Consider the following 26,966-nt stretch of genomic DNA (forward strand, 5'->3'; position numbering starts at 1 on the left):
TGGAGTGCAGTGGCACAATCACGGCTCATTGCAGCCTTAATTGCCCAGGCCCAAGCAATTCTCCCACCTTGGCCTCCCGAGTAGCTGCCACCACAGGCATGCACCACCCATGCCTGGCTAATTTTTTTTATTTATTACTTGTAGAGACTGGGTCTCACCATCTTGCCCAGGCTGGTCTCAAACTCCTGGGCTCAAGCTATCCTCCCACCTTGGCCTTCCGAAATGCGGGGATTAAACCACGACACTTAACTGATTTTTAACACTCACAGAGATTTAGTATAGTAAATGCTGAATATTGTAATAAAAAATCATAATCTTATTACATCTGCATTTTTTTTTTTTTTTTTTTTTTTTTTTGAGATGGAGTCTTGCTCTGTTGCCAGGCTGGAGTGCAGTGCTGCGATCTCAGCTCACTGCAAACTCTGCCTTCCGGGTTCAAGTGATTCTCATGCCTCGGCCTCCCAAATAGCTGGGACTACAGGTGTGCTCCCACCACGCCCAGCTAATTTCTGTATTTTTAGTAGAGATGAGGTTTCACCATGTTGGCCAGGATGGTCTCAAACTCCTGACCTCAGGTGATCTGCTCGCCTCGGCCTCCCAAAGTGCTGGAATTACAGGCATGAGCCACCAGGCCTGGCCTATTTTTTAAGTTCTCTCATTTTAAACAATAACTTTACAGGTCAGGGGAAGGTGCTTTATTTCAGAATAACTTGTTTGGAGAAATTTGTTAACTAACAAAATTCAGGTGTGTGCTGATCACTTTCATTTCTTAGTTACCATAATTACAGTCTGATTTGTTTTATTATTAGTATTATGTTATATTAAGCAACTTGGTAATTTTCAAGGCTCATTACATGAAGCACTTTATTATTATAAAAGTGTGATTTTTTTATTTTTAGTGGGCTGTTCGATTTTTTATGGCAAAATTTTCAAAACGCTATGAAATTATACCATTACTCTCTTTTATGTCCTGCTTTTCTCCTTAGAAGCCAGACATTGACTGTGAATATCAAGTACTTATTTGTACTTATAAAGCACCCTGGGAAATATGTTGCAGATAGTTTTAGGACTCCACTTTTGACAAAGACCATAATAGATGAAAAGGCCTAGAGATGCTAACCAATCAGTTTAAAGTAATCACTTATGTTAGAGCAAAAGAGAATAAGTCATTGTAAAAATTTTCACCAAGCTAAGCTTCCTTCTGATGGTGCTGTGTCTTCACACTTAGGATTCATCAGCAACAAAATTCAAGTGAAGTATTATTATTATTATTATTATTATTATTATTATTATTGGAGATGGAGTCTCACTCTGTCACCAGGCTGGAGTGCAGTGGCATGATCTCGGCTCACTGCAACCTCCACCTCCCAGGTTCAAGCTATTCTCCTGCCTCAGCCTCCCGGGTAGCTGGGACTACAGGCGCACACCACCACGCCCAGCTAATTTTTGTATTTTTAGTAGAACTGGGGTTTCATCATGTTGGCCAGACTTGTCTTGAACTCTGGAATTCAGGTGATCCACCTGCCTCGGCCTCCCAAAGTGCTGGGATTACAGGTGTGAGCCACCACACCCAGCCTCAAGTGAAGTATTATTTTCTATATGATGTCTGTGTTTGAGTTACACACTCATTTATAACAAAAATGGTGGAAGGAAAAGAATTTTTCAAAGTACACAAAAGAGAAGGGAAGCAAAACATTTCCAATTTGTATGAATTATCATTATTATTGTTATTATTGGTATTTTTTGAGACAGAGTGTTACTCTGTCTCCCAGGCCAGAGTGCAGTGGCACGATCTCGGCTCACTGCAACCTCCACCTCCTGGGCTCAAGCAATTCTTATGTCTCATAAGAATCCCATGTAACTGGGATTGCAGGCATGCACCATCACACCTGGCTAATTTTTAAATTTTTGGTAGAGACGGGGTTTCACGTTTTTGACCAGGCTGGTCTCAAACTCCTGACCTCAGGTGATCCGCCACCTCAGCCTCCCAGAGTGCTGGGATTACAGGCGTGAGCCACTGTGCCTGGCCTAAACTAATATTTTTCAAGGATAAACCAGCTCAGTTTAACCATCCATTTGTACATAGATTAGTCATGATACCTGAAGCATTTTGATCATTTGGCTAAAGACATCTTAGTTATTTTACCTGAAACTTTTGTGTTCATGTTATATCAAATTAAGACAGTTTCAAGAGAATGGTGTGTGATACAAAATTTGTTAATGATTGACTTAGAAATCCAGAAAATCACATGAAAAAGAGATACCTTGCATTTAAATTTAGCAACACTTACCTTAGTATGTTTGCACTGAAATGATTTCTACTTTTAACTTTTTAGCTAGAAGTCGGGAACTGACTTAATATCAGTATCCACTAATATTTGAATAATTTCCTTAGAGAGATAAATGTGTTTAATAATAGTCAAATTCCGATTTTCATAAGTATGCTTAATTTTTCAGATAACCTATAGTTCCCTTGTTTTTCCATATATGGGCTGCTTTTTCCCCCCTAGTTATTTCCTCCAATTTCTCTTTTATAAGTTCCTTTTGATAATATGGCTGGGGAGATTTAGTGAAACCTGTAGTGACAGCATCACTTCATCATCCCTTCTTTCTACATTTGTCATTTGGTCATCTCAACATAATACTTTCCAAACATCGGGCCGTGTTTGTGACCCTCACCAACCTATTTTCCATGATGCCTGGCTGTCTTGTTGGTATACTTGCACTTTACAGCCCCTCTGGATCAACTTTATCGTACTGACATTTTCAGACTTATAATCAATATTTTATATGTATAGAAAAATACAGATATCAGAAATGTACAGCTTGATGAATTTTTACAAATTGAACACATTCATATAATCAGTTAATCAGCGCCTACATTTAAAAATAGGATATCACCAGCAGACCTGCTACCAAATTTTATTTGCTTCCCTCTCTCCCTCTCTCCTATGTGTGTGTTGTCTGCCTTCTACAGCAGTAATTCTTTTGCATTTATTTCTTTTCTGTTCCTCTAAGTAGCAATCTACTTATAGCTTGATAAAAGTGCTTCATAAATACATAGCCATATTTGTTTTCTAGAATACCATTACTATTGTTGCAGAATAATTTAATCTTTTAAATATATTTGTTTTCTTCTACTTCCTCCCTCCCTTTTAAAATTTTATGCTGTGATTTCCTTTAATCATTGGTCCAAAAGTTCTTGTCCACTTGAAAGCAGTTGCTCTTTTTTTTTTTTTTTTTTAGTGTGTAAATTCAAGGCTCACAAAAGATGTGCAGTGAGAGCAACAAATAACTGTAAATGGACTACCCTGGCCTCCATTGGGAAGGACATTATAGAAGATGAAGATGGCGTAAGCTGCTGCTCTGTCTCTGCTCTCTTCCCAGTAACTCCTCTTTTATGTTCTGCTCTTGTGGAAGCTGAGAAAGATAAGTAGGAATGCTTATTATTAGGATTTAATAGAAGGTTTGGTTGATTCCGAGTTTTTATTTTTAATTCAATCCTTCATAGCTTCCTTTAGTTCTTAGATTTTGAAGGAAATCTGTTGTGAATACGGCTTAGAAGTGGCCGTAGTGCTGGGCTGTTGTTGTCGACCTCTGATGAACTCTGAGATGCCTAGGCTTAGCTGAGATGTTCACTCTTCAGACTTTGGGGTTGCCTCTCAACAGTACACCTCTGCTTTCAAAACCTTGCCTCCATTGCACCATGCATATGGATTTCTGGTAACACTTAGTAATCACTTTATTGTCATCCCTTTTCATGCCTCAGCTAAACCCTGAGGGGCAAGCCTTTACCTTACTTTTATATTGCTTGAACGTTCATAGTAGATGCTCAATAAATGTGGGGTAAATGAGTGAATGCTATGCATGAAATATACTACTGATCCCCTAGAGTGAGAAATGATTCAAAATCTTCCCTGGGGTAAGGTTGGTGTCCACCAGTCTTCACCTGGCTGCCCTTTCTTCCTTCTCCACAGGTGGCGATGCCTCACCAGTGGCTCGAGGGCAACCTGCCTGTGAGTGCCAAGTGTGCTGTCTGTGACAAAACGTGTGGCAGTGTTCTCCGTCTACAGGATTGGAAATGCCTGTGGTGTAAGACAATGGTGAGGGTTTTGGAATCAGTTCATCCTTGTTCATTAGCTTCTTTCCCTAATTTTGTCATCCGCCCGGCTTAGAGGCAAGGCAAAGAATTTATGATAGAGCTGAGCCTGGTAGCATACGCACCCCATGGTGACATTCTTCTTTCCTTACAGTATAGTCCTCCTAGTCTTGTTGTTGTTTCAAATGCCCTGTAAAACTTACTCTTGTTCTTCCATATCCTGTGCCTCAAGATCTCCTATTCATAGTTCTATTGTTTTTTCATTTTGCTTTATTAACGAAGTGGTTTGCTATATTCGGGCCTATTTTACTACCTGAAAGCACTTCTCTGGTGTGTCACCAAATTTTGGTTGACATGCAAAATGTAAATTTGCTAGAACGCTATCAGTGCTCTCTGACAGAGGTGAACAACATATGCAGCTGAACATGAAGCCAACAGCTGATTATTTATGCCAGATACAGTGAGGACAGGGCCTCTGGACTGTGTGAGGACAGTCAGAGTAGGAAAGAGGTCACGCAGACAGTGGCATGGGACTGAAAAACTGCAGGATGAGGAGGTCGTGGGTGTGAGTGTTCATCTTAGTACTGGGCGATGCTGTTCTACGATGCTAGTGATTGCCTTGCACTGGGGCTGACTTATTTGGTGGTTTTGAGTCTTGTCTTTTAACATTGCTGGCTGAAATTTGGAAGCCAGCCTCAAATTTTAACATGTGGAAAAACTATTGTTTTTGGTATGTATAGTGTAGATCAGCAAATGTAAGAGATGTGTGATGTATTGCTTTCCTAATCAATGAGATTGTCTGATAGGCCCCAAAGGAAAATAAGTCCTGCAACTTTTTAGTTAGACCTGATAGGTGAATCTGTGTTTCTTTTCTTTGTCCTCATGCTTTTGTTATTCTTCACTGATTGCCTTTTTTACTAGCCTTAGATATGTTATTAATACTTTCTCTCTTATCTCATTTAATCTAATATATAGACTGTAACAGGTGTCTGTCTTTAGAATCTTAGTGCAAGCCTAGCCCCTGAAACCTTCTTATGCCATTTTTTTATTTTAAAGGAATTCATTCTTCCCATAAACAAGATCTAAAATCATCATCCCACCTCAGATTTGTTTTTGAGAGGACAACCACTGATAGCAAATTTTCCTGCTATTTTTATTGGCCTGTACATTTAGTAAAGTTGATTTCTCTACTTCTAGAGCTTCAACTGTTCACTTCCAATGTATTGGCCAGGTGCGGTGGCTCACGCCTGTAATCCCAGCACTTTGGGAGGCCGTGGTGGGCGGATCATGAGGTCAGAAGATTGAGACCATCCTGACTAACACATTGAAACCCTGTCTCTACTAAAAATACAAAAAATTAGCTGGGCGTGGTGGCACACGCCTGTAATCCCAGCTACTCGGGAGGCTGAGGCAGGAAAATTGCTTGAATCTGGCAGGCAGAGGTTGCAGTGAGCTGAGATCGTGCCATTGCACTCTAGCCTGGGTGACAGAGCGAGACTCTGTCTTTCAAAAAAAAAAAAAAGAAAAAGAAAAGAAAGAAAACACTTCATGTGTGATGAATTATTTTAGAAAGATTTTATGTAAATTTTCTTTACCTGCAATATGTATATCTTTACTTTTAAAAAAAGTCAAACTCTGTTAACTTTTTTTTTTTTTTTAACTCTGTTAACTGTAACAGCAGGAGTTAATTAGGTTTATTACTTGCTCATTCTATTCACCCCTAACGTTTAAACATTTCTTAACTAGAACAGCAGTGATATTACAGATGGTAGAAAGTAGGATGCCTTTTCTCTCTTTTTTCCTGGCAAACTCAACTTTCACCTTGTGACATCATTCCTGCCCCACCCTGTGTAAATTTGACGTGCTGGTTTCTGAGCTACCATCACCTTATAACACCTCCCCTAGTCTTGCACTTCTTATACACAACCATTTGCCTGTTTACATATTATTTTGCCTTTAAAACATGAGTTTCTGGCCTGACACAGTGGCTCATGCCTGTAATCCCAGCACATTGGGAGGCTGAGGCAGGCTGACTCCTGAAGTCAGGAGTTCGAGACCAGCTTGACCAACGTGGTGGAACTCCGTCTCTACTAAAAATACAAAAAAATTAGTTGGATGCAGTGGTGCATACCTATAATCCCAGCTACTTGGGATGCTGAGACAGCAGAATTGCCTGAACCTGGGAGTTGGAGGTTGCAGTTAGCCGAGATTGCACCGTTCCACTCCAGCCTAGGCAACAAGAGCGAAACATCATCTCAAAATAATAAAAAATAAAAAACATGACCACCTGTAATTCCAGCACTTTGGGAGGCCGAGGCGGGTGGATCACCTGAGGTCCGGAGTTCAAGACCAGCCTGGCTAACATGGTGAAACCCCGTTTTTACTAAAAATACAAAAATTAGCTGGAAGTGGTGGCAGGTGCCTGTAATCCCAGCTACTCGGGAGGCTGAGGCAGGAGAATTGCTTGAACCCGGGAGGCGGAGGTTGCAGTGAGCTGAGATCGCACCATTGCACTCCAGCTTGGGCAACAAGAGTGAAACTCCATGTCAAACAAACAAACAAACAAAAACATGAGTTTCTAATAGCAGGATATCTAGTGCCTAAAGCATAGTCTGTGTAGTAAAAAAAGAAAACAAAATCAAAAAGCCTATAGCCCTACAAGCCGAATGAATCAACTTATTATTTTTCCTACTGTCATCCAGGTCTGTGGACATAGTTTTACCTTTTCTGTAAAAATTGTGAAGACATAAATTGATCATGTGCTTTTCTTATTTAGCATTATTATAAATACCTTTCTGTTTTGCCCCATGGTTCTCATACATTTTAAAATTACTTTTAAAGCTATCTGTGTGTGCTAATTTTTCTAAAATGCATTTGGATTGTTAATTATTGTAAAGCATAATAGGAAACTGTCTAAAAACAGGTCATCACCAGAATTAGAATTACTATTAAATTTTAGTTATTCTCCCAAAAGTTTGATAAATACAGGTTTAATTATGCCAGTTTTCTAAAAGGGCTAATAAAATAAAGTCATATTAAATAAGAACTTGATGAAAAGTGTCTGCTTTTCCTAGTTAAAACATTTAGAAGGCTCTCCAGACAAGTACACAAAGTATCCTAAGTTGCCTGGGTCGTACTTAATAAGTTATCCTTGCTTTTGTTCTCAATAGAGAACAAAACATATCCTTGCATGACCATGAAACTCATTTCTACTGAAAGCACATTTACTAGGTGCCTGTGATAGGCATCACTTTCCTTTACCTTACAGAGCAGCAGTCCAGCTGAGAAAATAAGCATGGGTGTACTTGTAACTTTAATGATAGGGAAATGTGAATAGAAAGTTATAGGATTACTGCAGAAAAAGCAGGCACGTTACAGATTTTATTGTTGTTAAATTTTATAAGAATTTTTATTAAAACAAAATAAATGTTCTGTCATCAATTTATTTTATGGGCAATGATATTAACACACTGGTTAGTTTCCCTCCTTCTTCTTCCTTTTCCTCTTCTTTTTCTCTTCTCTGCCTCCCTTCCTCTGCACTTGGTCTCTTCTCTTCCTCTCTTCTTGCCTTCACCAATTATTCGTTAACTATGTATTCTTCTCTGAGATAATTACAAGAATTGGTTGCATGGACCAAAATCAAATATCCATTTCTAAAATGTTTAGTCATTTCCTTAAGTATAAATATTATACCATTTAAAGTAGTTTATGAATTACTGAATATTTTGTGGTACAGTTGATTCTAGATTATCAGTTCCTTAGATGTGATTTGTAATGGCAAAACATTATTTTTATGATTCTTGAAGGTATATTTGTTTGTTATTAGGTACACACTGCCTGCAAAGATTTATACCATCCAATATGTCCACTTGGTCAATGTAAAGTATCTATCATACCTCCAATTGCGCTAAACAGCACTGATTCCGATGGTATGTAGCAGTAGTGTAAGTATGTATATTTCTGGTATATTTAATATTGATATATATATTTCTTTTCCTAGAATAACTATACCTGTCATTGACTATTGTAATCAGGTTTTCTAAAATAATTCCATTTCAATTGCTGAAAGTACATTCCATTTTTTAAAGAATATATTTAAGTGAAAGTTGTAGAATACCTATTAACACATTGGTGAAATTACTGTTTATAAGACTTTTAGATTTTATGTTTTAGTAAATAAAATAAGATCATTACTCTGTACTGTAATACAATCTGAAAAGGTTAATTTTTATAAGTGTTTTTTTCCTCTATAATTGAAACTGCCTGTTAGCATGGCTGTTATTAAAATCTGTTTTTCTGTAATTTCATTGTAGGAATTTATATTCCTATAAATGCACTTTTCTGTAAACTTAACTGTAAAGTGCTGAGGAACCCCTCTACGACACTGGTTTTGGGATTACATGCTAATTACTTCCTTCTAAGCAAACCATATTACAAAGTAATATGGTAAAACCATGTATAACACTATGCTGTTTTATATAACAGACTTGAGCAACTGTGGATTTTGATATTCGTGGGACTCCTGAGCCAATTCCCCAAGAATACGTAGGGAGGACTGTGCTATTATTAATGTCTTGCATTGATATCATGCTTTTTGCTTTTCAAACTTTTCATTTAATTTATGCCAATAGATATCTTAGATATAAGTTTATAAACCTGAAGATGTAAGTTTATAAACCGCAAAATATGTGACTTTTTTTAAACCTATGGTATTAACAGCCCTCTCCCCCAACCTAGGCCCTGATTTTGTTTACTATAAATTTTAAAATATTCTCTCAGACTTCAGAAAGGAGCAGTTAAAATACTTTGAAATATTGAATATAAACATAAGAATTACATACAAATATATAGGTTTGTATGTAAATAGTTAACCTATCTCTATTTGGAGAGCTAAATTATAACTTAATGCTCCAGTTTTTATACATTTATTTTCTTTTATCTGAAAGTTTGCTAATAACTTAAAAGAGAAAGCCGTATGTATTGATCTTGTATTGTGTTTTTTTCACAGGTTTCTGTAGAGCAACATTTTCGTTCTGTGTTAGTCCTCTATTGGTTTTTGTCAATTCTAAGAGTGGAGATAATCAGGGAGTAAAGTTCCTTCGTCGCTTTAAACAGTTGCTAAATCCGGCTCAGGTGTTTGATTTAATGAATGGAGGTCCTCATTTAGGGTAACTGCTTATTGATAAATCTTATTTGAATACAATGTAGGACTAGGTGTTAAATGTGTCTGGTGTTTCAGCTCATGAAAATTATAGATTCCTCTAGATCCCTCCCTCGTTTTTAAAGCTCTAATTATAAGTTTTAACACAACCTTTTGGATAGTTAGACAACTGTCTTGTATAAATTCCAAAACTCTATTGAAATTTCTCAATTCCAAAATTTGTTTAGAAAATGTTTTACAATATATTCTACATCAAACAATACTAACAGTTTCTTTAGCTCCAAGAAAGATCAACTTACATAAATATAGAAATATAAAGTAATATTAGAAAGTGATTTGCATGGAAGGCTGATATTGATTTATATGTAATATAAATAATCAATTTTTAAACCAAAGTACAGGGACTCTCATGGCTGTCAAGGGCAGTTCTTCAAGGATCTCAGACTCAGTTCATGTAAATGACAAAGAAATATTTTTGTTGATGATTCCTTTCAGCTTTCTGGATGTCATATAACTTACAATCTGTAAGATAAAATGAACTAAGTAGTATTTTCACTGAGGGAAAATACACCTTTTGGCACTTTCAGTACATTTTTAGGGTATGCATATGATTTTTCTTAAGAGGCGATATTATGTCTTCTGAACCAGAGGCCTTCAAACCTCTATGTGATTTACTTACGGCAACTCAGCTTTTCTCTTGGGTTCCACCGTTACCTCAAAGCATGAACACAGAAGTAGAAATGGGATTTTCGATACCAGTGCCTGAAAAGGCATTTTGTGTTTTGTAATGTGACACTTTCGTCTGTCTTCTCTGTTTCTCTCCTTCCTTCTCTCTTGGTGCCTCTGTTCACTTTTGCCCCCTGAGTTTTCCTTCCCGCTTCCATTGCCTTTATCTCGCTAAGTCTCAGGCCCTTCTGGTCACATGGATGTCGGTCTTGTTCATTTATACCCAGCTTCCTCCTTATCTACGTGTACCGCCCTTCCTTTCCTCTGTTGAGGTGCTGGAGTTTCCTCTTCTCACCTTCTTTGTCTCTGCCATGCTAGGGTAGTTTTGTCCCCCTTTCTAACACATCCATTTTATAATCCTTTATAGTTCCATTAACTTATAGTCTTGATTTATTTTTCCCATTTGTCCTCGAAGGCTCCAAGGACCTCTCTTGGTGAAACTTCCTGAGGTTGTCCCTCTAATATTTTATCAGATTTTCCACAATACGTGAAGTAAGTGTACAAGGGTACATTTAGGAGATGGGATGTGTCAAAAGTTGAGATGAGGTAAAACAGAAGGATGGAGCTGAGAATAGGAGAAGAGGAGAAAAAGCCAGTTGGGAGTCCTGAGAGCAATACAGTGATTGGTGTCTTTAGGAACTGCCGAAGCGTCACTCATTAGTTTCAGCACCGTAGATTCCTTACCCATGGTTTGTAATTCTTAAGGAAAGAATTTATTCTTGTAATAGAAAGAGAGGAACCACTACTTTCACCATCTTGTATTACTTTATCTTTCCTGGTCTCTGCTTCTTTTTTGTTTTCTCATTTCTCACCCCCACTCCTCCTAATTTTATCTTCATTTCTACTTATCATTCCCTTTCCTCCTTATGATTCAGAAGTTTTCTTGAGTTAAAATTACACTTCAATGAATGTTTATGGTATAATTAACATGTAAGTAGGAGTTCTTATATTTAATCTGAATATGAATACCGATAGAGAATAACAAAGAATTGAGGAAAGTGATTTTTATTACTTTATACTAAAATGAAATCCTTTTTGCTTTCAGTTTAAGATTATTTCAGAAGTTTGACAATTTCCGGATTCTTGTTTGTGGAGGCGATGGAAGTGTAGGTTGGGTTTTGTCAGAAATCGATAAGCTCAACTTGAATAAACAGGTGAGTGCTAATTCTTTTACTTGCTAGTTAACATGAACGCATACTAACATACTTACGAGAGGTGCAGAAATGCAGTAGTCCCTATTTCTCAACTTGTCTGAAAGTCACCCTGTTGTACTCTCTTTCAGTGTCAGCTGGGAGTGTTGCCTTTGGGTACAGGAAATGACCTTGCTCGAGTTCTTGGCTGGGGAGGTTCATATGATGACGACACCCAGCTTCCTCAGATCCTAGAGAAACTGGAACGAGCCAGTACCAAAATGTTGGACAGGTAAAAGTGAATTCTTTTCTACAACTAGATGGAAAATGGCATACTGAAATCATTTTTCGATGATTTATTAATAAATATTCATTAATAAATTGTACTGACTAGAAGCTCCACGAAGGCAGAGCCTTTCTGATCTTGTCCACTGGTTAATACCTCAGATGGAGAACAGGGCCTATCGCAGAGAAGATACTCAATAAAGATGTTTTATAGTAAATGAATGAATTTTAAAACACTAGTCTGAGGAACTCATTATTTTAAATATAGAAGGGTATGTTACTACTATTTACTTTTAATTACAGTTCAAGTCAGAAAACTAAAATAGTTCATTTTGTAGGGGACCTTTTGATGAGTATATTAGGTAGCCTCCTGTCATCGTGTGGTTTCCAAAAAGCTGAAGAGGACATATAAACGTTAGATTTGTTAGAATATCTCCTCTTAAACATATATATTAAGAATGCATTGATCCAATAAGAACTACGTATATTAAAATATAAGCAGTCCTTTCCCAGGGACAGGGAAGTGTTAGGAAGATAGCTTCAAATGAAGGGAGTATCATTGTGTTTATGCTGTTCTTGATTACATCTCTTAATTGCTTTCTCTCTGAATGTCCATGTAATGAAAAAGAAACTACAATGTATACCCTGAGTGTTATGGAGGAGGTGTTTAGAATTTGGGTATAAGAAACAACAGGACTCAGTAACCAGTCACTCCTCATCCCCCAATGTCAGTAGAAGACAGATGTCAAAATATGATCAACTTGAGGTAGCATAAATCAAAACAACTTTGATAGAATTAGTCATCTGTGGAACTCTTCCCGAAAATAACACAATTTCATCAGGGAGCCACCAATCTGAAATATAATTACTCTAAGATGGGCTATAACCTCATTAATTGTAACCTTGCCTGTCATAAGGTAATACTGTAATAGTTGATTCTTTTGTTGACAGAATATTTAAAAAGAGAGCTGGGAAGTAGAACATTCGTCTCTGTTTATCCGAAATTACGTGAGAGAGATACTACAGTAGCTTGGGTGCATAAAAGTTTTTAATTTTATGTGCTTCTGGATTCAGCCTCCAGCCTTTAAAACAATCTGGAGGTTAAAAGAAGAAAAAGAATGAAAAAGAGAAATGGTACCTATGGATATGCCAGTTACCTTGATTGTGGTGTATATATATCCAGACATCAAATTGTACACCTTAAATATATACAATTTTTTGTCAACTATACCTAACTCTGGGGAAAAAAGATTGGAAATAAATAAATAAAATCACCATTATTTGTAAATGAGCCTGGAGGTGACTTCCCAGGCAACCGTCCAATTCTGTGATTACCAAACAAAAGGGGTTATTTAAATGCTTTCTTTGTTGCAAATATAAAGACCACTTCCCCTGCCCTTAGGCATTTCATCTACCCTGGGTATGTGCTTTGCCCTTGTGTGCTATGGAAATTCACTTCTCAGTTAGGGGAGGTGGCTCACGCCTGTAATCCCAACACTTTGGAAGGCCTACGTGGGAGGATCACTTGAGCCCAGGAGCTGGAGGTTGCAGTGAGCCACAATTGCACCACTACCCTACAATCTGGGCGACAGAATGAGACCCTGTCTCAAAAAAGTTTTAAAAAAATAAAAATAAAAAGTCACCTCTCCAGGTGGTTAGCCAAGAAACAGCACCTCCATGGTGAAATTCCTTGAATACCTACTGGTACGCAAAATCAAAATAAAACAAAAGAAAATACACACACACACAAATCAAAGTGGATTCAGAAACTTAAGACCTTTATTAGAAACATAGGAATATTTTATTCCTGTGTTTCCTTTATTAATTTCCTGTTTGTAAAGAACAAGTGGGTCGGATGCAGTGGCTCACACCCATAATCCCAGCACTTTGGGAGGCCAAGGTGGGAGGATTACCTGAGGTCAGGAGTTCGAAACCAGCCTGGCCAACATGGTGAAACCACATCTCTACTAAAAATACAAAAATTAGCTGGGCATGGTGGTGGGCCCCTGTAATCCCAGCTACTTGGGAGGCTGAGGCAGGAGAATCGCTTGATCCCAGGAGGCGGAGGTTGCAGTGAGCCAAGATCGTGCCAATACACTGAAGCCTGGCCAACAGAGCGAGCCTCTGTCTCAAAAAAAAAAAAAAAAAGTTAAAAAGTAATTGTTTAATATTCTAAATTACATGAGTTTTTCAAATATATTTATTTGATCCTCAAAACAATACTGTGGGTTGGGTCAGAAAAGCATTATTTTACAAAGACGAAAATTTAGTCTTCTGGATACAGTGGGAATAAAAAAAACTAATGTTTTGTCTGCCTAGCACTTTCTAGTTGTTTTAATTCGGGTAGCATCTCATTTAATTATCGCCCTTCTCCTAGAGATAGCTAATATTGCTATCTCCATTTTACTGGTGAAAAGGTTTAGGAGGTTTTTACATTATCTAAGTTAAATAGCTAATAAGTAATAGAACTGGCACAGTAAACCGCAGTCCCTGTTCTGTCTAGTTTCCAGGGTCCTTTCTCAACTCTGCACTCTCTCCCCTTTATGTATGTAGGCCAGATGGTTCCTTTCTTTCTGGCCTCTGCCTCTGCTTAGCTGGTACTCATATGCATCTCTTCCTCACTTTTTTATCTCTTGCTGCCACTTTCTCCTTCTTCTTTAGCTCCAACCATTTCCTATTGAATGGGGAGGTATAGCGTGGAAGGTGCAAGGAACTCAGACATTTGGATGGATTTATTTACCGTTTATTTAACTGGCTTTGACCAGTAAAGTATTTCCAGCTATAAGGAACTTGACTTTTATGTTCCTACTCGTGGTTTTCCCTGTTTGGATATTTACAAAGTTTAATTGTTTTGTTTGCTTGCATCATACGTGTTTTCTGCGCTAGAATGTAAGCTTCTTTGGGGGAGCCTATTCACCCTTGTGTTTCCTGTGACTTTGAGATGCTCAATGTAGTTTATTATGCTTTGTTTCTGCATCTGCCTCATGGATAAATGAATGACTTTTGGTTTTCAAATATAAATTTCTTTTCTTTTTATTTTTTATATTTTTTTATTTTTGAGACAGAGTCTCGCTCTGTAGCCCAGGCTGGAGTGCAGTAGTGCGCTCTCTGCTCACTGAAAGCTCCGCCTCCCGGGTTCACGCCTTTCTCCTGCCTCAGCCTCCTGAGGACTACAGGCGCCTGCCACCATACCTGGCTAATTTTCTGTATTTTCAGTAGAGACGGGGTTTCACCATGTTAGCCAGGATGGTCTCTATCTCCTGACCTCGTGATCCGCCCGCCTCAGACTCCCAAAGTGCTGGAATTATAGGCGTGAGCCACCGTGCCCAGCCTCTTAGTTGTTGTTGTTGTTGTTGTTGTTGAGACAGAGTTTCGCTCTGTCGCCAGGCTGGAGTGCAGTGGCACGCTCACTGTGACCTCCGCCTCCTGGGTTCAAGCGATTCTCCTGCCTCAGCCTCCCGAGTAGCTGGGACTACAGGTGTGTGCCGCCATGCCCAGCTGATTTTTGTATTTTCAGTAGGGACAGGGTTTCACCATGTTGGCCAGGATGTTCTTGATCTCTTGACCTCGTGATCTGCCTGCCTTGGCCTCCCAAAATAAATTTCTTTTAAAGTATTTTCATGTCAAGAGTTGAATAGTAGCCAAAAGTAACTAGTTTACATATCCCAAAATATAATGTATGTCTATTGGGGGCTTTCTGGGAATTTGAATTTTTATGCAAACATTTATTCTCATAGGCTGAATGATACACTAGGCTCTGTTTAAATATTGATCTTGGAATTTTCCTCTGGGTTCTATCAATAGCTTCAGCTGTGTTATGCTTTCTTAAAATTCATGTGTTATGGTACTGCTTTTATTATGCTTTGTTTCTGTGTTAAAATCTTTATTTCACATCTTTTTTTTTTCTTTTATTTTGAGATGGAGTTTTGCTCTTGACACTCAGGCTGGAGTGCAGTGGCACGATCTTGGCTCACTGAAACCTCTGCCTCAAGGGTTCAAGTGGTTCTCCTGCCTCAGCCTCCTGAGTAGCTGGAATTACAGGCACCTGCCACCACACACGGCTAATTTTTTGTATTTTTAGTAGAGATGGGGTTTCACCGTGTTGGCCAGGATGGTCTTGAACTCCTGACCTCAGGTGATCTGCCTGCCTTGGACTCCCAAAGTGCTGGGATTACAGGTATGAGCCACTGCACCTGGCCTGTTTTCTTTCTTTCTTTTTTTTTTTTTTTTTTTGAGACAATGTCTGGCTCTATCACCCAGGCTGGAGTGCAGTGGCGTGATCTCAGCTCACTGCAACCTCCACCTCCCAGGCTCAAGTGATCCTACCTCCTCAGCCTCCCAAGTAGCTGGGACTACAGGTGCACAGCATTTTTTTTGTAGAGACGCGGTTTCACCATGTTGCCCAAGCTGGTCTGGAACTCCTGAGCTCCAGCTATTCATTCACTTTAGCCTCCCAAAGTGCTGGGATTATAGGGACGAGCCACCACACCTGGCCTTTGTTTCATATTTTGTTAGTCTACAATAATGTCCTGGCCTAACTGTTGTTCCCACATTTTGAAATTATTATTTTAAATAGAAAATTGGACTTGAGTTGATTGATTTTCTCTAACACCAAATGATTTTGTGTTTGCTTTGAAATTAATACTTATAGCTAATTGAAATAAATTTACTTCAGTTAAGTATTATTAATATTTCCCCCCTACTCCCATGGTTACATTCATTCTTTCTTAATTTAAGAAGGGGTATTTCGGTAATTTTCATTTTATGTATGTATAAGCTGATTTGGCAAGTTGAGTAACAGTTTATAGGTAGTATGTATTTATTTAAGACATTGTTTTACAACTTTGGGGTTATGACTCATTAGTAGTTTACAACCTAATTAGTAAACTGCAATGAGCATTATTTTTAAAATAGAATAGAAAAGAATGGAAAAGTCAGAATGCATTGTACCTGTGAAGAAGTGGGGGCGTTGTAACAAGTGTGGATTTCTTATTGTGGGCTATGGGTCTTAAAACATTTAGAAGCCACTAATTGGGGAAATGGTAAGATGTGGACATCATAAATTATGAATTCAACATTTTATCAGATTACTGAAATGTGATCTCTTTTCCCATTTTTGGTTGTTTTAAGATAAAATAAACCATAGTTCATGAATATGTGTGTGTGTGTGTGTGTGTGTGTGTGTGTGTATGTATGAGATGGTAACAGTTAGTTTATCCAATTTTAAGGAAATCTTAGACCAGAGTTTTTCTCCCTTTAGGTGGAGTATAATGACATATGAACTCAAATTGCCACCAAAAGCTTCCCTACTTCCAGGACCTCCAGAAGCATCTGAAGAATTTTATGTAAGACTTAACCCTTTACCTATCATTTGAAATGGGGGTGGGTATCTTGGACAACAAAATGTGAAAATGTACTCCTAATATATGGTAGCATGTTAACTTAATTTTATTTTGGGTGTATGGTCTCATTGACTACCTCTCGTCCTCTCCCCCAGAAAGAATAATCCTGAATCTAGGTTAGAGTCCTTCCATGACCGACCACACTGGGAGTGCCCAGTCACTCCCATTCCTGGGCCTCTTCTTGTGTAAAGTGAGGCTACAAACTCTTGGGAGTTAAATGATATAACAGATGTGTAAAGCAGTATCTCTTCTCCTGTCCAGATAATCCTCTCTGCATGTTCTACCTGCCCGTTTCCTTTGTGTCGGGAGAGCTCCAGGAAGGCCAGCTGATGTTTCCTGTTAGTGTTTATTCATCTTCTACTTTGGCCATTAGATTGTTTGGTTATCAGATGTTAGCTTCTTTAAACAGTCTCCAGACACACCAATACTCATGGCCAGAATATTATACAGTTTCTCTCTTACTGCTTGCTTTGCGTACTCTTTTCTTTTTCTTTTCTTTTTGAGACAGGGTCTTGCTCTGTGGCCCAGGCTGTCTGGAATGCAATGATCCAAACACAGCTCACTGCAGCCTTGAATTCCTGGTCTCAAGAGATCCTCCTGCCTTAGCCTCCCGAAGTGCTGGGATTACAGGCATGAGACACTGTGGCCGGCCCCTACTCTTTTGAAGGGACAGCAAGACACGTCTCTGGGTTAAGCCTGTTGATATAGTTAAAGGAAGAAAGACCACTTAATTCCAGCTCTACAGACCATAAATGACTAATGTTTTTAAAGATTCAATGTTCTGATTAAACCTCAAAGCAGTGTAGATTTAAAACAGAACCTGACCTTCAGAGGATTATTCTCTGACACATTAAGACCATTTGATCTATGCTAGCTTATTTTTCCCTCCAGGAAAATTCTTCTGTTTATTTCACAGTTGAAATCTTTGTTTTGTCATTAAGAAAATTATGAGCTTGTCAAAACTAAGGCAAGGAATGATAACTACAAACATGGGGCTGTTTCTTAGAGAAGCTAGTTGTATTTTTAAAACATTTTCTGACATAAAAACTGCTGATAGCCAAACTGCTTCTAAAAAAATTCGGGAAATACCAAATTATATGAAAAAGAAAATAAAATCACCTGTAGTCCTACCACCCAGAGATAATCACTATTAAAGATTAATATATTTACCACTTGATTTTCAGCAGCATTTTTAGTTATGTGATTCCATAAACATAACGCATTTTTATAGAAACCAGTCCTTTAACATAACAGTATTTTTGTAAATGTTATTAATTTTCTTTCCAAAAAAGATGAAAAGGAGAATTTTTTTCTTCCATTTACTTCAGAAATGTGTTTTCTAGCATATAAAATAACAGTAAATAATTTACTTTTATCATTTATATATAATCACTAAATATGAGGTACAATTCTAAAGATATGAAGGAAATCTCTTTTTTTGTACAAAAGGGTTTTAAATGAAACTTTGCTTTTTAAAAATAAACTTATTTTTGTAACAAAGGGATAGCATACTTTAAGATAACAGATTAAATGAGTGTTCTGAATGGCCCTGGCTAGACCCTGAACTAGGCTGGCACCAGGAATGCATTTTACTGTGTGTGACTTTTTTTACCTTGAAAACTGAGATAAAAGTAGATTAAATCTTTCTTCTTAGCTTTTCTATATGTCATTAGCTGTGGGTCTTAGGCACATTACTCAACAAGCCTCGGGTTCTTTGGCTATAAAACAGGACAAAGGGGTAAATGTATACAGAGTGCTTAATTACAGTGCCTGCTACACATACAAAATGTTAACTCTTATTACTTACCTTTCTGACGCTGCTAAGTGACTGCATAATAGGTTAATAAGTTACATCTATAATTTTATCTTTGGACATAGAGGCTATTTTATTTTCCTCTGAGAGAAGTTGTATTTTTTGATCTTCAAATATTTTTAATGGACAAAAAGTTGGATTTTTTTAACATAAGTTTCAAATGGCATTAATCAAATGTTACTAATTAATCCATTAAACAACTGGCATTAATAAATGTGTTAATAGCATTAATGATCCTGTAAAATATTTTCTACCCTGCAGGGAAGAAAAATAAAACCAACCTCTGGAGAACATTTTATTTTTTCAAATTTTAAAGTTTATTTTTAGATGATATATTTTCATTTTTCTGATCCTAGCTGTAAAGATATAATTTTTAGTGTTTAAACTAAGAGATCAATGAAGTGGATCTGTGGGTCAATACAACATCATGTGTAACTTTGGAGCTCCTGGCCTGCCTTCCTTTCTTTAATGTAAAATTGCTTTCCTGTAGTGGTCTGCCTTTGAAGGAGGGAAGGTAGAAATTTAAAAGAGTAACATACTTTTGAAAGAGTAACATACCCACTGGTGGAATGAAGGTAAATTAGGAATGTGGTTCTTTTGGGAAGAGGCTAGTCAGGAAGGCTTTGTGGGGAAGGCTTATTCAGACTTAATCGAAGATTCTGAACTGAGGCTGATTGGTACAAGTAATGAAAAGATACCTGAGTCAGGCAGAAGAGCATAGGTGGCCAGCTTGCCTAGAGCAGATCATTTATACTAGAAAATGTTGAGCTGTGTGAAATGGAATATTATTTGAGGCATACATTTGATGTAAGGCTCTGAATATGAGGCTGTTTAAATATTGTATACATTTTTACATATTAGGAAAATGTATGTGTTCTTTCAACAGAATGTTAAAGTTTGAGTCAAATAGAGAAGTGATTATGGATGCTTTTGGCATTTTGACTATTGTTTAAAAGAAATATTTATTTACATGATTATATGAAAGTGCATTCAGCATTTTTAAAAACTTTTTTATTGAATCATACATACAGAAAGGTGCACAGGTCATAAATGTATAGCTTGGTAAATTATTACAAACTAAACAAATCTTTGCCAGGCCACCCGACAGTGTTCAAGTTCCCCATAAGCCCCCTCCTGCCCCCTTTCAGTCAAGACCCCCGCCTCCTACCCCAGTAATCACTGTGCTAACTTCTAATAGCATAGATTGGTATCTGTTTTGTACTTTATAAAATATAATCATTTTGTGTGCTTTCATTTGTTTCTGGATTCTTTCACTCCATTCTGCTATTAGATGAATGCTGCTGTGAACATCCTAGTACATGTCTTTTGGTAAACATACTTCTGCATTTCTTTTGGGTGTAGATGTAGAAGTTGAATTTCTGAGTCCTGTGATATCATTGCATATGTTCAGCTTTAAGAGACCCTGCCAAATCGTTTGTGAGAGTGTATCAGTTTGCATTCCCATCAGCAGCGTATGAGAATTCTGTAGCTCCATAGCCTTGCTAGCACTTGCCATTTTCTAGTTGTTTTCATTTTAGCCATTTTGGAGCTGTATGGTGATACTGTGTTGTGGTTTTAGTTTCCATTTGCCTGATAGCTGAGATTGCATATGTTTTCATCTGTTTATGGGCCATTTGGATATTTTTATATTTAAATGTCTAGTCTTTTGCCCAATTTTTACTAGATTTTTTTGACTTTTATTGTACTACTTTGTAGGAATTATTTTTATATTGAGATATTTTTACATTAAAAATTTTTGTAAAGGGGTTTTTATGGATTTCTGTAAGAATATAAATTAAAGAATTCTAGAAACTGAAAGCCTTTTGCCAAAAGGAAATATTTATCTATTTTGCATAATGACTCTTTCATATATTTCATTATAGCCATTGCCCTGCCTAACACATGTCATGAAGGGCTCCATTTCTGGAGCAGCAATAAGTGAGCTGTGTAAATGCCAGCAACAATAATACAGTGTAGAGTTTTCTTTTTTCTTTTTTTCAGATGACGATTTATGAAGACTCAGTTGCAACGCATCTTACGAAAATCCTGAATTCTGATGAACATGCAGTGGTCATATCATCTGCCAAGTGAGTTGTGGGTTTTAAGTCTTTAAATATGGTGAAAATGAAATAATAGCTGGCTCCTACCATTTAGGTCATTTCTTTGTGAGTTTTCTTCTCAAAAAAAAATATCTTGGAAGTAGCTTATAAAATTAGATATACTAAATTTGGATTGATTTTTTAAAATCATGTTAGCATCTTATTTGCAGTGGCGTATACTTAGAGGGTTTTTTTAATGTTTAATTTGAAATATTTTTATCAAAAAGGTGTAAGAAGCATTTAGAGTTTAATTAACCTAAATATTTAAGGAAATGTTTATGATTACTTATAATATGGAAAACAAATGTCATTATAATTCATTATTTCCATAAACATTACTATTTAGGATCACATTAGAAAAAGGAAAATGATAAGATTTTTCAAAATGATGTTTCTCAGCATGTTTAAATTGAATAATTAGATTTTAATTCAAAGTTATCAGATTTTAGTGAAGTTGATTTTGTGCATGGAGCCAAAGCTACTTGATGTTATTATCCCAAATGTTGCCTGGCTGGAATTTAGAATTTAGTTTTGAAGCATCCTATGCTGATGTCAAGAGACTGGAAAGTCGACTAGAAGAAGGGGTGACACCAGCTGAAATTTTCAAGCAAAAGAATGCATTCAAATTCTGGCTTAGCAAGCACGGGTTACTGTTACACAGGAAGAGAGGAGAAAAGGCGAAGAAGGAAAGAAAAGGAATGGGAAATGGTGGTGGTAAAGAAAAAATACACACGTTTTGGTATATTATGTACTTAATTCGCAGTGAAGTTGAGGAAAGACAAGATGAATCATTATAAACAAATCTGCTTGTGAAAAAAGTACAAAGTAGTAACAATTGCTTTTGACAACATATCCCCCAGAAATAGGAAACAACACTGCACAACAGGAAAAGAGTTGAATGGCTTACGGCAAACGAAGCACACTAGTTGGCCCGGGAGAGGTGGGCTGCAGACTCTATTTGGCGGGCAGTGCTGCAGTTTTCTGTTTTGTGCAAATATTGGACTAAAGCGTCTTCTGCCATTTTTACTTAATTGAAAACAATTTCTTTACAATCATGTCACTAAAATAAAATACAGAAATAATTGGAAACTGCGTCGAATAGGAGACTGTAACTGTCATCTGTAACTTTATGGCTTAATTTTTCTTTTAAAGGAGAAAATTTAATTCTAACTTATGAATGTCAACAAAACAGAGTTTTAATATTTTAATATTGGAATTCTGTGTAAGATTGTATTTGAACCAGGTACAGTGGCTCATGCCTGTAATTCCAACACTTTGGGAGGCCAAGGTGGGCAGATTACTTGATGCCCAGGAGTTCAAGACCAGCCTGGGCAATATGACAAAACCTCGTCTCTACTAAAAATATATATACTAAAATTAGCCAGGCGTGGTGGTGCCTACCTGTAGTCCCAGCTGCTCAGGAGGCTGAGGTAGGAGGATCACTTGAGCCTGGGAGGTGGAGCTTGTACTAGAACTAAGATGGCGCCTCTGCACTCCAGCCTAGGTGACAGAGTGAGACCTTATCTCAAACAAAACAAAACAAAAAAAAGATTTTATTAGAGAAAAGGTTTCCACTGCCAAAAATGTACTACAAAGGTGTTAAGATTAAGAATGATAGGGAGAGAAAGGGGTGGTTACTACAATTACCTGTTTGCATCTGTGGAAATTTCTTAACAAGAATTCCTCTTAATTAAAAATATGTAAAATATATGAAAGGTAGTGATCAAACACATGAAAGTAAATATAAAGGTTTTGCTGACATCCAAACTGTAAAAAGTGGGCAGTTAAAATATTTGCTTAACTATATTAAACAAAAAATAATTCTCTTATGACTTGCTATACCTTAAAAAAGCTTCCATTACAGCTTTCCACCTTTTCTAGCAGTGTCCTCTGAAATGTCATATCAAAATACATTTGATTCACAGGGCAAGGGCCAGGCAATCACTTACATGTATGAACTGGGCCTAGGGTGAGAAAGACAACAGGGAGTGCTAAGGCCTGGGACAAACTGGAGATTTGTCCATTTCACCATCAAGCGATACAATTCATTGAAAACCCCAGCAGCACTGCCCACCAAACAGAGTGTGTAGCCCACCTCTCCTGGGCCAGCCATTGTGCTTCCATTCAGCTCTTTTTCTAGTGTTCAGTCCTGTTTCCTATTTGTGGGGGATATGGAAAGAAGGCCTCTTATTTCTCCCTCATGGAACTGTTAGGTTAATTAAGCTGAGTAATATAATAAGTATAGAGCTTATCAATGACAGAGGGCTATATTAAATTATGGTATCATCACCTCATGTTTTACCCAGTTACATTTCAGATGTTTTCTTTGACCTTGGCCTGACTCTTTGTCTAAGGCTCTGCTCTTAGCCCTAGCTTTGGGTTTCTCCCTAACCAGCTTGCCTGCCCTTAAGCAGATTCCATTCCAATCCGGGTCCCCTCTTGTCACTCACTCGTCTGTGCTTCCAGGCCTTTACAACCCCAGATACAATTCTAGGGAATTTGCCATAAAGAGGCTGAAGAGAAAAAAGGTGAGACAATATGTAATTATTTGGTACTAGTAATACAATATATGTTAAATTTTATTTATTATTATTGTTGTTTTTGGAAGAAAATCACTTTATTCCAGTTATCTCACAAACCATAAAATCACAACAGCTGGTTTAAGAAGGCCACACAAACATTTACCCAGCCCCAAATTTTATGCCATCTTAATGAAATTCTGCACAGTAAGAATATCCTCTTCTACTGCAATTCTGAAGTAAGGAAGCTGTGAATGACAGAGGAGAGGCTTAACTGCTGGTTTCACACTTTATACCTTCACCATAACTGCTTCACCTTAACTACTGGTTTCACACTTTATACCTACATTTTTATGCTAAATTAACTTGGTCATGAAAGCCGATTTTCTGTGTCTTCAGTTGAACTTCTTGATTAGGCCAGTACATGTGCACGTCTGCACTGTTTCAGCACCTCATTGGAACCCTCACCGAGCTTGATGTCACCCTAGTTCTGGGCACGCTCCAGAAACTGTTCTGTCTTACACAAGCAAGGCTGCTGCTGCTGAGCAGCTAGTCTCCCAGAGGCTCCTGGTAAGTGATGTCAGGCCTCGTGAGCCCAGCATTACCTCCTCTGTCGAAGGCCCCCATTCCCATGATAGTTGACTCAGTGTGTGCCCCACAGCAGGGCCCATAGCCACACCAGCTGCAGTGGTTGCCATCTGGACCATCAGACCCGGCTGCCAGGGTGCAGCAGTAGGAGACTCAACTGCAGAGGGTGGGGCCACTGCTGGCAGCTGAGCTGCTGGTGCTGGCCTGGGTGCAGGTCTCATTGGAGGTACCTGGCTGGCCAGAGGGGCCACACTGGAGGTGCAGCTTTGACTTCCATGCGCCATTGCAAATGGGCAGTGGCTCAGCATCTAAATTTCATTTTTATGGACATTTTCAAAGAAAACTGGTATAATTACTTCCCACCATACCCATCATTCAGTTTCAGTATTTATCAACATTTTGCCATCTGCTTCCTACTTTATTTTGCTACAGTATCTCTAAGAACATCCTGAAAATTATTCTACTACACTTTTGGCATATAGTCGTCCCTCTCTATCCATGGGGGATTGGCTCCAGGACCCCCTTGGATACCAGTATTCACAGGTACTCAAGTCCCTCATAGAAAATGCCATAGTATTTGCATGTAACCTACACACATCCTTCCACATACTTTAAATCATCTCTAGGTTACTTACAATAACGAATGTGTTTGCTATGTAAATAGTTGTTATACTGTATTGTTTAGGGTATGATGACAAAAAAATGTCTGCACATATTCAGTGTAGACACAACCATCTGTTTTGTTTTTCAAATGTTTTCAATCCATGGTCGGTTGAATCCATAGATAATGGAACCCATGAATATAGAGGGCTGACTGTATGTGTGTGTGTGAACGCATATAATCTTTTAAAAAATCTAAAAATTAATCATAATTCTCTAATACCATCAATATTACTTAAGCCATATCCCATTTCCCCTAGTTTTCTCAGAAGTTTTTTTTGTGAACCTTGTCTGAATTTTGACAAGGTCTTTAAAACACACACACACACACACACACACACACACTTTATTTGTTCAAAATTCAGACAAAGTTCACACACTACATTTGAGTGATATCTCTTTAAGACTTTACAAATCTTGACCAGGCATGGTGGTCCATGCCTATAATCTCAACACTTTGGGAGGCCAACATGGGGGGATTACTTGAGCCCAGGAGTTTAAGACCAACCTGGGCAACATAGTGAAATCCCCTCTCTACAAAAAAATTTTAAAATTAGCTGGGTGTGGTGGTATGTGCCTGTAGTCCTAGCTACTCAGGAGACTGAGGTGAGAGGATCGCTTGAGCATGAGAGTTCGAGGCTGCAGTGAGCTGTGATCACGCCATTGCACTCTAGCCTGGATGACAGAGTGAGACCCAGTCTTTAAAAAAAAAAAAAAATCTTAAAAAAATCTATAATGGTTCCCCTTTAAAAAACAATTCTTACTGAGGCATGCCATGTACAGTAAGCAACTAAATCACGAGAGTACAACTCAATGATTAAAAAAATACTGCATGTACACACAGTCTCTCTCTCTCACACACACACACACACAGACACACACACACTTGTAATTACCACCTAGATAAAGAATTCCCTTATTTTGTGAATGTCATTTATTTATTCAGTGATACAACATTAAGGCAAAATGTTTTAACCCTCTTGTGTATGTTTGTATTTATTTCATACAATAATAATTCCTGGTAGCCTTAACTGTTTTCAGTTATTTTTAAAAAGTTGAAATGCTAGTGGAAAAGTTGTATTCCACTAACATAGCTAACATATGGGTTAACCTAAAACAACATTTCTTTGACCTTAGCACGTCATCAATTTGATATGGTAATAGGAGTTATCTTCTGAGAATCACAGCTCTAATTAGCAATCATAGTTACCATTTATTAATAAAAATGAAAACCAGTTATTAAATCAGTTGTCTTTAGCTGCAATATATGTCTCTCCTTTTATTTAGTCAATAGTTTTAAAACTTTTTTAGCTTTAACAGTTGGAATTAATTAGGATTTTTACTTATGCACTCTACTCACCCCCCAAGTTTTAAAATAAATGCAATTTGTTCTGTATACAAAAGTTTCAGAAAATGGGATAACTAACTAGCAGGAATATTGACGCCATTGTCATAGAACCATAGAATTTAGATTTGGAACCTGCTTTAGGGATAATTTAGGCCAACCTGCCTCATTTAATTAGTGAAGGGAGGTAGTTGTTAAAAATATTTCCCCAGAGCACAATCTAGCTAGAGACAAAGATAGCTAGAGATTTTTATGTGTTATGCGCTGATACTTCTAAATCATCTTCAGTTTCAAATTGGAACTTTTTATTAGATGAAAAATGAATTTTTCAGATTCCCAAACGATGACCCTGCCTGCCAATCTATGATTCTGTCTGGGTACCATTGCCAGATTTATCTTAGTGTAGTATGTGCATATTTTATTGTCATTTGCCCATACTTTCAGAAATTAAGTGGAAAGCTGGTAAATGAGGGTACTAATACTAGTGATGAGAAGTATGGGTCTAACATATGTAATATAGTGGAGATGATGGTGGAAATCATCAGGTATGTGAAATGTGGACTGTTGTTAGCCTCAACTGAGTATTTGGTTCACACAGTTGACTATGTTCAATTTTGAAGGAAGAGAACAAAATTAAAGAAATAAAATGTTGGAAATACCAAAAGTTCTGTCTAGGCCTTACGCAGTGGCTCACCTCTGTAATCTCATTGCTTTGGGAGTCCAAGGCAGGAGGACTGCTTGAGGCCAGGAGTTAGAGACCAGCCAGGGCGACACAGAGAGACTACATCTCTACAAACATTTCTTTTTTAATTAGCTCAGCGTGGTGACATGTACCTGTGGTCCTAGCTACTCAGGAGGCTAAGCTGGGAGGATCACTTGAGTCCAGGAGTTCAGGGCTGCAGTCACCTATGATCACACCATTGCACTCCAGCCGAGGCAACTGAGCAAGATCCCCGTCTCTAAACATTTTATTATTTTTTAGAGTTCTAACATTGATTAAAGATATAATTGGGAATTTAGAATTTTTTAATCTCTGTGGGAAAATCTGTGCTCTACTTTCACTTATTTGACTTTTGCACATCTTTTCTGGAAGTCCTATGCATAAAGTAGAAAACTGTGTGTATAGTTGGAGAATATCT

The 26,966-nt window shown here is 37.7% G+C and overlaps 1 protein-coding gene across 8 annotated transcripts in view; it reads left to right on the forward strand.

The window, feature by feature from the left end:
* The window catches only part of DGKH (diacylglycerol kinase eta), a 202,145-nt gene that overhangs the window by 129,876 nt on the left and 45,303 nt on the right, over window positions 1-26,966 (forward strand). For 7 of the 8 annotated variants that reach the window (XM_050766170.1, XM_050766169.1, XM_050766176.1 and 4 more), the window contains 8 exons: window positions 3,247-3,353; window positions 3,978-4,103; window positions 7,926-8,028; window positions 9,108-9,267; window positions 11,032-11,140; window positions 11,269-11,408; window positions 16,662-16,746; window positions 20,618-20,703. In XM_050766170.1, the coding sequence (XP_050622127.1) occupies window positions 3,247-3,353; window positions 3,978-4,103; window positions 7,926-8,028; window positions 9,108-9,267; window positions 11,032-11,140; window positions 11,269-11,408; window positions 16,662-16,746; window positions 20,618-20,703 (916 nt within the window). The remainder of the gene's footprint in view (window positions 1-3,246; window positions 3,354-3,977; window positions 4,104-7,925; window positions 8,029-9,107; window positions 9,268-11,031; window positions 11,141-11,268; window positions 11,409-16,661; window positions 16,747-20,617; window positions 20,704-26,966) is intronic. The other variant, XM_050766177.1, reaches the window with a different exon arrangement.

Source organism: Macaca thibetana, chromosome 17 (genome assembly GCF_024542745.1).
Source record: "Macaca thibetana thibetana isolate TM-01 chromosome 17, ASM2454274v1, whole genome shotgun sequence".
Taxonomy (NCBI): Eukaryota; Metazoa; Chordata; class Mammalia; order Primates; family Cercopithecidae; genus Macaca; species Macaca thibetana.